Source organism: Phocoena sinus, chromosome 14 (assembly GCF_008692025.1).
Source record: "Phocoena sinus isolate mPhoSin1 chromosome 14, mPhoSin1.pri, whole genome shotgun sequence".
Classification (NCBI taxonomy): Eukaryota; Metazoa; Chordata; class Mammalia; order Artiodactyla; family Phocoenidae; genus Phocoena; species Phocoena sinus.
The window spans coordinates 58,918,051-58,931,213 of NC_045776.1; the positions used below are offsets into that span (position 1 = coordinate 58,918,051).

General features: G+C 46.0%; 1 protein-coding gene across 5 annotated transcripts in view; it reads left to right on the plus strand.

The window, feature by feature from the left end:
• The window catches only part of PTPRM (protein tyrosine phosphatase receptor type M), a 765,589-nt gene that overhangs the window by 721,742 nt on the left and 30,684 nt on the right, over positions 1–13,163 (plus strand). For 3 of the 5 annotated variants that reach the window (XM_032602624.1, XM_032602619.1, XM_032602622.1), the window contains 2 exons: positions 8,605–8,721; positions 9,430–9,480. In XM_032602624.1, the coding sequence (XP_032458515.1) occupies positions 8,605–8,721; positions 9,430–9,480 (168 nt within the window). The remainder of the gene's footprint in view (positions 1–8,604; positions 8,722–9,429; positions 9,481–13,163) is intronic. The other 2 variants (XM_032602620.1, XM_032602623.1) reach the window with 1 other exon arrangement.

Sequence of the window (13,163 nt, forward strand, 5' to 3'; positions counted from 1 at the left end):
TAATAGCCATGTATGTGGTCTACTGTCCTCTTTTTTTGCACATAGGGTGCTGAGGACCAAAAAGGGTCTGTGACCTGCACAAGGTCACACAGCTAGAATCAGCCTCGAGCCCTCCTGCTTGCCCACCAGGCCTCTCCTGCCACACCACACTGCACCATCACTAAATGCGAGTTTTTAAGAGAACCTTCTTATCAGTGGTCCTTAAAAGTAAAATGTTACCCCCCTACCAAGAAGAATGTCCGCCTGTGTTGTGTGTGTGGCGTTTTAAAGAACATTTCCAGGTCTGTAACTAAGGTAAGCCAGAGAGGTCACATCCTGGAAACCTGGGGAATGTGGAAGGCACAGTCCCTGAGCTCACCTGCTCTAAGGAGCCACAGGTGTATCCGTCGTGGTGTGCAGCGTCTGCTCAGCAGCTGGTAACGGAGGTGCCTGACACACATACCCAGGCGATCGACTGCTCCCAGCCCACACGCATACACTCACACACACATCCAGCATCCAGTGTGTCCGTGGCACCTAGCAGCCCAGCTTGGCAGGGCAGCTGGCTCGGCTGCACGGAGCCGCACGGTGGTTCCAGGGGTTGTGTACACTCACAAAAAGGAACGAGTGCCCTTTACAAATGTGGGTCGTACAGAAATCCATGTCCTGCGTGCCCCCCCACTTTTCGAACACACACTTTCTACCCCAAGACTGTTCCTCTTATTTTAAAACACAGCACCAGGAAGGTCCACCAGGATAGTGTCAGAAGCAGCTGGAAACCATGCAACAGGGACTGCCTCCTACCGAGGTCCGGGAGAATCCCATCCCTCCAGCCCCCCCCACCCCGTCCCCCCCATCAGGGACTCGGGACTACTCCCGGAGATGCCCCCCGCCAACTTCGTCAATCCACAGTGCCCTCCCCCTTCCACCACCCTGGGAACCTGCACTTCATCTTTCTGGTCTCATCTGTCACGTGGTCTCCCTTGTGAAGCTTTGGGTCTCTTCCTTTAGATTAACGTTCTTCTTTCTACCTTCCAATAGCAGTTTTTTGTTTTGCTAATTTTACTGCTGCCAAGCATGATCTAAGAGCTTTACAAGCAAGAATGTAGTTAATCTTTCTAAAACCATTATTATTATCCCCATCTTACAACGGAAAAATGGAGGCACTGAGAGGTTAAGTGACGTGCCTGAGGTCACACAGCTCATTAGTGGGGCCACGCTTTGAACCCAGACAGCGAGGCTCTGGGGGATGTGCTGTGACCACTGAGCTGCCCTCCTTCTGCCCTGGGTCAGGTCGGTTATTTCCACACCAGCCTCTTCACCAGCGTTAGACTCATTCCTGTCTCCTCTCAGTGCCCCAGCCGTGCCGGGCCTAGTCTCTGCTCATCATGGCCTTTGGGGCTGTCTGGACGGGAGGACAGTCTGGACACCGCTGCCCTGAGCACAGACAGAGGCATCACGACACTGCAGCCATGGTGGGGAGCCCTCAATGCTCCCCAGTCTGCCTCAGCCTCTCCACTTCAGATGACGGATATAAATAGGGATAATTCGTGCCCCCACAGAATTAGTGTGAGGGGCAAGTAGTCAGATCATTCTAGGACTGGAATGATGGTGACCCCCGTATGGTCTAGCCTGGATGGCTTCTGTGACCCACACAGAGACAACAGTTAAAAAACTTTAGAGGACTGCAGTCCTGCTGATCTAAATTGTTACCCTGATACATGGGGAGACTGCCATTGAGAGAAAATATGGAATCTTCTTCTCAAAGATACGTCAGATATCTCTCTAAGAAATGTCCCCTCTGATGGACCTCAGGAGATGTATATATATATGTATGTATATATAATATATAGATGTGTATGTATGTATTATGTATACACATGTATGTGTATATTATATATGTTATATATAATATATGATATATATACACATATATGTATGTTGTATATAATATATATGTTGTCATAATGTTGTCATTGCTCCAAAGATTTCTGAATGTCTTCTTTCAGAATCTTTAGACTGTGTGACACACATTTTCATTGTCCTCAATGGTGGCAAATCTCCCTCTATTAGCAGGACGACTTAAATTTGGGGAATGGCTAAAAGTCAAGGCCAGTCTATTGAATAAGGTGGGGAACAAGCAGCCTGGGTAAACGTGTTTCTTCAAAGGGCTGATGCTCTGTGACCTAGCTGGGTAGGACCCTTGTCATCCATGTGCGGTCAGAGAGAAAAGCAGCAAGACATTTCTCGGGGGTTCTGCAAGATGACACTTAGAATTCCACAGGAGGCTTCAGGCCACATGTTTCTTTACAGCAGATGAAAACAAATGTGACAGATATGGATATGACCTTGTGCATATTATAAGTATTATGTGTCCATTAATTAATAGATGCTATTGGAAGACCAGATAGAAAACCAGAAGCCCTGTGGGGGGAACTTTAGGCAGGAGCCTGAAGGTGAGAAAGAGGGATTTGCTGGTGCCATGAAGTGATTCCTCCAAATTCACACTATCCAGACCTCCAGCAGTTCCTGACTTCGTGCCAGTTTTGAAACAGCCTTCAAGGATATTGCCCAAAGGAGGCCCCAGGGCCCAGATGAAGCAGGTTTGGGAGGGAGGAGCTAGGAACCTACAATAAGCCAGGTACTTATGCAGAACTTTTATATAGACTGTGTCACTTACTCTTCAAAATCTCCCTTAAAAAAAAAATCAGTGCTATTATCCCATATTATGCACGAGAACACTGAGGCTCAGAGGATACGCGTCACCGGCTGTAACACCACAAGTTAACAAGATAAAAGCCAGCGCACATCTGTCTTACTTCATCACACTGGGACCAAAGCAATCCGCATTTTCAGGATATTTAAATGAGTGAATGTTTTCATTGCTGTGAGAGTTCTGTTAAAAAAAAAAAAAATGTATGCAATAGATCTGTTCTCTTGGAAGCCTCGTTAGCAGCTGCTCTTGGCTGGGGCCCTTTATGGTCACTGTGCTTCCCAGCAGTGTTTTTGCTCTTGCCAACCAGCGGCTCCAGCAAGCCGCACTCAGCTATTAATAGAACTGTGGTCACTGTCTCTTCGGATGTCTCCTTTCAGAAAAAGAAAGAGTCTGCTGAAAACCCCTTGACAAACCAAAACTTGTACCAGTGCCTTTGTCTTTTTCCTGCCTTCCACCTCCTTGTCGGTTGTGTCTATTAGATGGTGCAGTGGTACCCGCAGTTGAAGGGCTGACATTTAATCGCTTAACCCTTCGTGATCATGGGCTTCTTAGCAAAATGAGTCCTTGGGCCCAGGCACAGAGCACAGAAGCAGACCTTCACGTTCTACCCGAGCCCCCCTTCCTGCCAACCAGAGAGCTGGTGTGATACAGGAGCATCCACGGAAACCTAGCCATCTGTGATCAGGTGTTACAGAAGAAGGATGCTTTCAGAGTGTGCTTCTGTTCTTCCTGCCCCTCTCCCCCCTCATACCCTCACTCATGCCAAGAGGCCAGGCAGCTAAAGTCATTTCAAGCCTTCCTATTCGGTATCTGTTCCTGAAGCTGGGCCTGGCGAGACTGAAGGAAGCATAATTGACCCTGAGCTTCCTCCTCCAAAGACCCCTGTGCTTGGGGCCTGTCCACAGCTTCTCCGCCGCCACCATCCAGCTCATCCCCTGGAGTGAGTCACTCTTGGTCCCTGGGCCGGCCCTTCGTTTCCTCCTTTCAGGACACAAGCCAGGGAGAGAATGAAGGGAAGGAGAACGGCCCTGGCCCCCTGCTGGCTCTCCCCTCAGGCAGCCACTGGTGAGGCCACAGTTGCAAGAACCAGCGATTCCAAAGCAAAATCCAAGCGTGAAAGTCTATGTCTGGCATTCGTGATGATCTGGAAAAGGAAACTGTCTGGAAACTGTCCCTGTGGCTCCTCACGGCCTCTACTGGATGTGATTCTCCTCCGCAAGTCAGGACACCCTTTCCTAGTTTCTGTTGGGCGTTAATCAAACCCCCCTGGTGAGAGAGTGGACTTGCCCACCAGTGCCCCGAATAGGTGTGCAGGAAAGAGGGACAGAGAACACACCGGAATTTCCTTGGCTTCTGCATATGTTTCCCAGCAGAGAGCTGGCACAGCACTCAACACTCTGCTCTCCCCTTTCCCTGCACCAGGAACCCCAGCTTCACCTCTTCAGGCATTCAGGGGGATCTGTGCCTCTGACTGCCTGTGCGTCACCTCCAGTCCCAGATCACCACAAAACTATCATCATAATAAATTAAGAATTTCCATTGGTTGGGGGGGATACTCACAATGAACCTGCTCTAGGGCAGATGTTATCACTCAGTCCAGTGGGTCCCAAACACATCTGCACTTTGGAGTCGCCTGGGGGCTATAAGAAATTACGGATGCCCGTGTCTTACCCAGAAATTATGATTTTTTAAATTAATTTTGATTGGAGTATAATTGATTTACAATGTTGTGTTAGTTTCAGGTATACAGCAAAGTGAATCAGTTATACATATACATATATCCCACTCTTTTTTAGATTCTTTTCCCACATAGGCCATTACAGAGTGTCGAGTAGTGTTTCCTGTGCTATACAGTAGGTCCTTATTAGTTATCTATTTATATATAGTAGTGTCAATCCCAATCTCCCAATTTATCCCCCCCCCGCCTTACCCCCGGTAACCATAAGTTTGTTTTCTATGTTTGTGACTTTATTTTCTGTTTTGTAAATAAGTTCATTTGTGCCATTTTTTTAGATTCCACATATAAGTGATATCATATGATATTTGTCTTTCTCTGTCTGACTTCACTCAGTATGACAATCTCTAGGTCCATCCATGTCACTGCAAATGGTGTTATTTTGTTCTTTTTATGGCTGAGTAATATTCATTGTATATAAGTACCACATCTTCTTTATCCATTCATCTGTTGATGGACACCTTAGGTTGCTTTCTCTGCCTTGACTATTGTAAATAGTGCTGCAATGAACATGGGGAGCATGTATCTTTTCAAATTATGGTTTTCTCTGGAATCTATGCCCAGGAGTGGGATTGCTAGATCATATGGCAACTCTGGTTTTTTAAGGAACCTCCATACTGTTCTCCATAGTGGCTGTCCCAGTTTACATTCCCACCAACAGTGTAGGAGAGTTCCGTTTTCTCCACACCCTCTCCAGCATTTATTGTTTGTAGATTTTTTGATGGTGGCCATTCTGACCAGTGTGAGGTGATACTCATTGTGGTTTCGATTTGCATTAAAAATGATGATTTAATTGGCCTGGAGTGTGGCCGAGGCTTTGGAATTTAATCCCCCCCCCAAATGATTCTAACATGCAAATTTGGAAACCTCCTGCCTTAACCTTAGAGCCCTCTGAGATAGAACAAAAACCACCCCCTGCAGATGAAGAACCTGAGATTAAGCAAACCTGAGTGACTCACCCAGGCTCACCGCAGCCTTAAGGAGAGAGCCAGCCTCTGTAGTCAGGCTGTCGTCTACATCCTTGCTTCTCAAAGTGTGGTCCGCAGACCAGCAGCATCACCTGGGAGCTTGTCCTAAATGCAAATTCTGGAACCACACATATCCAGACCTACTGATCAGAAACTCTGGGGTGGGGCCCAGCACTTGTCACAGGCCTCCAGAATCGTCTGACGCCTGCTGAAGTTTGAGAACCACTGCTACAGAGACATCAAGGTGCCCCGAAGGTCACAGTAACGTGCAGCCAGCCTGGGGAGCTAGATGTGGCCACCCCCTGGCGACCCCTGCACCTGGAAGGCGCTTTCTGCCGCCACCGCCAGGGGGCGCCCAGCTGCACCCGGGAGGTTGTGGGATGGCAGAGCCGGCGGGAGGGCCCGGCAGGGTCAAGATACCTGGGAACCGAGCTGGCCCAAGGGAACTGGAAGAATAGTACCCAAGAGAAGCTCTAAGCCTTTGGTACACTGCAGAGGCTTTTGGTTTCCCTGACTCCCAGGCATTGAAGCCTCCACACCCGTAGTTACTGAAACTTTGGGGATGGGGAGGGTAAAGACTCTAAAAGAGAAGAATAGGTGACTATACACTATGTCCTACAGCAATCACATTCTAGTTAACGTAGGTTAACTTTGTAATTTTTGGAGAAATACACAGATTTTTGACTTATGTGTTCATTCCATTGAGAATTGTTTAATTTTTCTTTTCGGCCGCGTGGTATGCGGGATCATAGTTCCCCAACCAGGGATGGAACCCCGTGCCCCCTGCAGTGGAAGCGCAGAATCCTAACCACTGGACTGCCAGGGAATTCCTGAGAATTGTTTAATTTTAAAAGTGCATGTATATACTCTATTCGTAGTTTTGTATCTATCCACAACCCTCTGCTTGCATGATTGAAGTCACAAAAAGGTAAAAGCAAGTCCCCTAAAATAGAGGAGACTTTGGTACGTGCCATATAAGCATCTTTGTTAATTACCATTGTGAAAGTAATTAGACATTCTATGAGTGAAATTAGGGTTGTTATCAAATTAGACATCACAAATATGCATGATCTGCTCAGACTCACTTACATCTAGGAAAAGAACTGGAGAAACTTATAGATCTCTGTTATTCTGGAATATTTTAGATCTGGCACAGGTATCCATGATATAAATCTTTGAAATATGGATAAGTCAAATATTTATAAATGATTATCCTTTATAAAGTCACAGATAATGTTCCCATGAGGGGGAAAAAAAAGATTCCCTTAGGAAGCTAAAATTTAATGAGGGCAGGACCGTCTTTTGTTTTGTTTTGTTTTGTTTTTTTATTTATTTTTTGGCTGCGTTGGGTCTTTGTTTCTGTGTGAGGGATTTCTCTAGTTGCAGCGAGCGGGGGCCACTCTTCATTGCAGTGCGTGGGCCTCTCACTATCGCGGCTTCTCTTGTTGCGGAGCACAGGCTCCAGACACGCAAGCTCAGGAGTTGTGGCTCACGAGCCCAGGTGCTCTGCGGCATGTGGGATCTTCCCGGAACAGGGCTCGAACCCGTGTCCCTGCATTGGCAGGCGGATTCTTAACCACTGCGCCACCAGGGAAGTCCCCAAGGGACCATCTTTGTCTTGTGCTGCACTGTGTCTCCAATTCCTGATGTTTCTGGCTTACATCTTCCCAAGTAAAGGCGATAAGGCTGATCTAGAACGGCACTGAATTGGCCACCAGAAAGTTTCATGAGGAAGCAGCTAAGGAAACAACCAGCCTGCACCACACCGGAAACACGGGTGTACCAAGGTGTTTGGCATTCTGGGAAAGGCCACCCCAGTCCGTATTTCTTTTTGTCAATTTTTCCCAACCTGGATTGTCCTTCCTATGATGATCCTATGCTTGTCTCCATGAAATTCAGTTTTACATGTACCTATTGCATATTTTCCTGTGTATGGGACACATACCGGATTTGCTGGGTGTGCAGAAATAAGCAATTGAAAGCCCTTTGCATGCTGGCAGGTAATAAGCAGTTATAACGCGGGTGTCAGAAGGGTGTCATACTAGCAGAACTGGCACATCTTATCAGAGCACCAACAAGAGAGCATCATGGAGAAAAGACTTTGAAGGGCTGTAGCATTTGAGATATTCTTTGAAGAACGGATAAAATGTTCAGCTAGATAAAATATCTGAGTGGGAGGAGAGCATCCTGAACAGAAGGAATGGCATGTGTAGGAGTCTGGACCATGAGGTCTGCTTGGGGATCAGGCAAACCGCTTGTCTCTGAACATAAAATATATGTGGTTAGAAAGGAGAGCAGTGAAAAAAAAAAAAAAGGATGAAGATGCTAGTTGTATCCAAATACAAAAAAGATCTTTACCTGCCAGGCCAAAGTTAATTTCTACTTAATTTCACGGGCAGTGGTTGGAAATGGATGTTTACTGAGCAGAGCAAGTCAATGCCATTGGGATCGCACTTGGAAGGGTTTTTGCAGCTACTGGTGTGGAGGGGTTGCAGGAAGTTACCAGAGCCTGAAGATGGTGGCGGAGGGAATAAAACTTTGGAAAACATATTTGAGAGATATTTCAAAAGCTTCTTAGACTTGGCCGTTGGTTGGGTTTTGGAGAAGGATTGCCAGGTTTTGTGCCTGGGTGACTGAGGAAATCTTAGTCATTAACATAGGGAGTTCACCGGGTTTTGTGTATTGAATTTACTTATACTAAAATGAATCTGTAATTCTAACTTGGGAAAAACACATAGCTACTACCTTCTTCAGGGGAAAAAAAAAAAAAAACTCTAATCTTTACTTTGGGCTCTGATTTCCTGCTCAGTCCTCCTCAAAAATGTTCGATCAGTTCCTGAAACTAGAAGAAATTTAAAGTTCAGAGGAGCTAAAATACTGCAAGCTGACTTTTATAGTTTATTTTTCCAGGCCATTCCTGAGTAGAGATAGACAGGAAATGAATGGTTACTGTAACTGAGATGTTTGTAGTATAAATACAATTTGTTAACTTTAGACAATTTTCCTAGGTTTTATTCCTCCCATAACTCAAATTGTGTTTTATTCTGGGGAGAGAAAAAAATATATAGGTGATCTAAAAAATAAAGGTTAAGCTGTACTGATTTTGTGTGCAAATTGTATCCTATAAATTGTACTGTGACCCGTCATTTGGAGAACTCCAAAAAAAAAAAAACCCTAAATCTTCATTTCCTTTGTGTTTTCTAAAGGTCAAATGCTGCAAATACTGGCCAGATGACACAGAGATCTACAAAGACATTAAAGTCACCCTAATAGAAACAGAGCTACTGGCAGAATATGTGATAAGAACATTTGCTGTTGAAAAGGTAAGTTTTCACACTGCTTTGAAAAGCTTTGGTCAGACATTAGTGATACCAGCCTCATTAAGTTATCTGGGATAATTCATACGTGGTCACACCTGAATGCAGGTAGGCTCTATCCAGTGATTTCTCAAGATTGCATCTTGCCCTGTGATTCTGTAATAGCTCAGTTCTGTCTTTGAAGCAAATCATTCCCATTTCATGAAAATCTGTGTTTTGCAACTAAACCAAAAGATACAGCTAGCTGTCTACTTCCTTTCTCTTTTTAACCTGATTGATATTGCTCAGCTCATCTCTCTGTCCTTGTTCAGAGGCAGCTCAATAAATGTCCTTCATGCTGTATGTCCATGTGGGTTTCCCAGTGTTGAGTTCGTATCGGTGTGGAGACACAGGTCCTAACTCCTCCTGGATCCCCTCCACCTCCTTGAGGCTTTTCCAGCCTATGGTTTAATATGGACTGATGGATTTTCCAGGTGGAAGCTTCTACCTGGAAACACACATAAGTAGACCTGGGACGCTCTTGCATGAACCAGCGCTTCCATCCATTCACTCCCATGCTGGTTTCAGCCCTCGGGCCCTGCGGGCGTGGGGTCCTGAATGCTGTGCTCTGTCCCACGGCCTCATCCCACATGCATGGATGGGACTGCTGCTCTGTGCCTTCTCCACAGGGCGTAACGGGGAATCTCCTTACTCCCCCTCTTTCTGCTGACATAGGGAGGGGCCGGAAGCGAAGCAAACTGCAGTCCATCCAGAGAAGTGTCACAGGTAGGCTGTGGGGGGTAGTGGAGGTGATGTGGCTGGCAAACGCTCTGCCTTCCTGTCCTCACCTTGCCTTCGAAGAAGGGGACCCACGGTTTTGTCTCTGAGGTCCCCGGCTTCTGTCCACGGCTGAGCCTTACACTGGATGTGGCGATGCCGGCGTGAATTTACCAGTGGCGGGTGCCCTTGCAGGCCCCGGGTTGTAAGTGGACCAGGGCGGTTGGCTCCCAGCCCTCCCCCCTACTTCTCACTGCATCTCAATGTACTTTCTGGATTAACAAGACCAGTTTTAGGAAATGAGGAAATTGCAGCGTTTGCTTACTGGCTCATTTACCCTGATTTTTTCAACTACCTCTCCAGGTTTTCAAATCCCTATTTGTCATACAATCACAAGGCTGAAGAGACTTTCATTTATTTTAATCTGTTTCTCAAACTATTTAGCTTTTTTTTTTTTCCCTCAGCCTGTCTTTTTTAATAAGCAGGCAGGAGGCTTAGAGACTTCAAACAACGTGGAGTTCTGGCTGACTCAATTCTTCAAGTTCTGAACCTCACCCTTTGATGTTGGGTTTTTCCCTTCTTAGGCAGGATTGGGGGGAAAAAAAAAACATATGGAGGATTTTTGTATGGCTCTTGGCAAGAGCCCTCATGAATAACTGCATTGAAACAGATAGTGATAAAAGACCCAGAATATTTTCTTCTTTAAAACAAAAAAAAGCATCCAAAAGCCGTCACTTAAACATAGAGTTCTTTGAACAATAGTCAGCTCTCTAATAAGCTGAAAATGCATCTCTGTGGCTAAAGGAAGGATTTGTTTGTCTTTTTAGCCTTTTTTTAACCTCTTAGTGTTCTCGGCTACATCCCCAGCTGCACAGAAATGTTCCTGAAATACCCAGTTATTTAGTCCTCAGGCGAGCAGCAAAGAGGTAGTGGGAGGAAGGAAAGCATGAGGAGCTTGTTAGAGCGTTTGGGGAAATCAAAATGACATGTTGCCGGATTTTCTAACGGGGCAATTGGAATCTCTGAGGAAAACAAATCATTAGTACGTCTGTGGAGCACTTCTTGTAGGTTTTAAACTTCCTCATTAGAAAGGAAACTTAAAAAAAAAAATAAAACAGCCAAGTGAAGTGTACACTTTGAGAGTCCTCCAATTCGGATTCTATTTTGAGAGTATTCGCATCAGGGGACCTAAAGGTGAAAAATGGGTTTGGGCTCCGTTCTGCAAACAAGCAGGCCAGTTGTAGCCTGAAACTGGTCAGTTCCTGTTTTTGCATGGGACGGTCATCCTTCCTTTCCCCTGTAGCTGGTGACTCCAAAGCTGAACAGCTTTAAATAACAAGTGCCCATCGTGGCAGGAGGAAGACAGCTGAAAAGTTTCTGTGGATCTAGGTGACTCTACCCCTGCCACAGCTGGCAGAAAGGAAGCCGGCGATGGACACCAAGTTCTCTCTGCCTAGGAGGTGCCTGGGGCTCAGAGAGGCAGGGATATGGTCCTGAATCTGCAAGACAGAGCATGTGCCTGGGGATTCATCCATCCACACGTATTTATCAAGCGCCCGCTCTGGGCTAAGCACTAGTGTTTGTCGTGGGGGGTCTTCCTTCCCAGCTATTACAAGGAAAAGGAAATGCATATCTCGCTTTTACTGGGCTGGCCAGAAAGTTCGTTCGGGTTCGTCCCGGAAGATGTTACGGGAAATCCCGAACGAACTTTTTGGCCAACCCAACATATAGCATTAATACTTATTAAGTATAATACGATACTCATTTATTTAGCATTAAATCTTGTTAATGAAAAATGAACAAAAGATATACTTGATATCCAGTTGGGAAATATTTGGACTGTGATCACTGAGCACATCTATGATTTCCCCCCCTGTATTACAAAACAGTGAAGAAAGAAACTGCCACGTCCATGAACAAGAGTGAGAGGCGACTCAGAAGCCAGTTCCGTTGCTCATCTTGTCAGTAGTGAACACATTAGAGGGTGGAGGTTATTTTGGGAAAAGGTTTGCTGCATCCCAGACACTGACATTTACGCTGCTGAGAAAACGAGTCTTAGATCAGTTGGGCGCCCAGCCCGTGTTGGATGGAGTTCGGGTTCTGGGGATGCTGGCTCTGAAATCTAGCAAAGCTAGAAAGGGAAGTGCTCAAAAAATTAAAATTAAAAAACAACAGTGTACGGGAGACATAAATGCCCTTTTGTCCTCTTTGGAATGAATGAATCTTTATTATAGGCTTTCCCACTTCCTGGGACCACCCCTGCCCTGCCCTGTCGTCCTGTGTAAAGCCAAGGGAGCTCTCAGGGTTTAGAGGCTCACCATGTGTCTTCTGATGGAGGCTTTAGCCAAATGTTACCATGGTTTCAGTGTTAGAAAGTGTGGGCTCCTAACCACCAGTAATCTTGCTCTGGGGTCACAGAGCATATTTAGCAGATGACAATGTTCATTTTCCTTGTGACTCCCTGACAGCTTAATTCCTTAATGCTTCAACCCCACTAAAGAATAGCATGATTTTCAAAGAGAAATAAAGCTTCAGCACTTGTGGGTTATTAAACCAAGACAAATGAATGCCCTGATGGCAAACAAGTCTTAATTTTAAAACCTATCATTGTTTGCCTCTTCTAGTCTTTCGAAGCACATAAAAATTCCGAATTTCTTCCTGGCTACCTCTGCGTGAACAGCGGCCACTGGTGAAAGTGACAAGGTTCCTGGGTGTTTAATGTTAAGACGATAAAACCAAACCCAAGGCCAATGGAGAAATGGTGTCCAGGAAACGGTGCTGGCAAGAGAGAAGGGGGAAAGTCAAGTCTGATCTCAGGTTACCTCCAGCCTTGATTCTGGAAGTAATTGTTGTTTTCGAAGTAGACTCCTGGGCTTCCCTAGTGGCGCACTGGTTGAGAGTCTGCCTGCCGATGCAGGGGACACGGGTTCATGCCTCGGTCCGGGAAGATCCCACATGCTGCGGAGCGGCTGGGCCCGTGAGCCATGGCCGCTGAGCCTGTGCATCCGGAGCCTGTGCTCTGCAACAGGAGAGGCCACAACAGTAAGAGGCCCGCGTACCGCAAAAAAAAAAAAAAAAGTAGACTCCTGTTTTGAAACACAGTCTTAATACATAGGCTCATAGTTAGAAAAAGAAAAAAAAAAGATGGATATAAATCAACTTAGTTATTCTCAAAACAAGAGGAAATGTTAAAAAAAACTAAAAACACTTGAAGTCTGTTTCCTTGTGCCTTCCCTTCGGTTCTATGGCGGACCACCCTCTCTCTTCAGGTTACTGGTCTAACATAGAATTCCAGCAAAAATACCTCTGGATTTCCATGGTTTATAATCTCGACATGCCCGTTTCCCACAGGCTGACCGCTGAAGGCAGGAGACACCATCTCCATGTCTCTGCAGCCCCAGCCCCTGGAGTCAGGCCTGAAGCATTGCGTTTGCGTCTGACTGTTGGTGATCAGATGAATGGATTAAATGTTTACCCCAATTAAAGAGAGAAACCTAACAAACTCAAGTTGCCAGTGAAAAGTGGTTCTCTGTGCTGTCAGGTTGGAAAGTGGTCCTTCTTCCAGTGGCCTTTCTGCACATCCTCAGCGTGTGCACAGCCCAAGTGCCTGGTGCAAACAGCACCGGAACACGGAAGAGCTCACCAGGGGTCTGCATCTCAGCAGCTGGTCTTGAGCGCACAGATACCCCTTA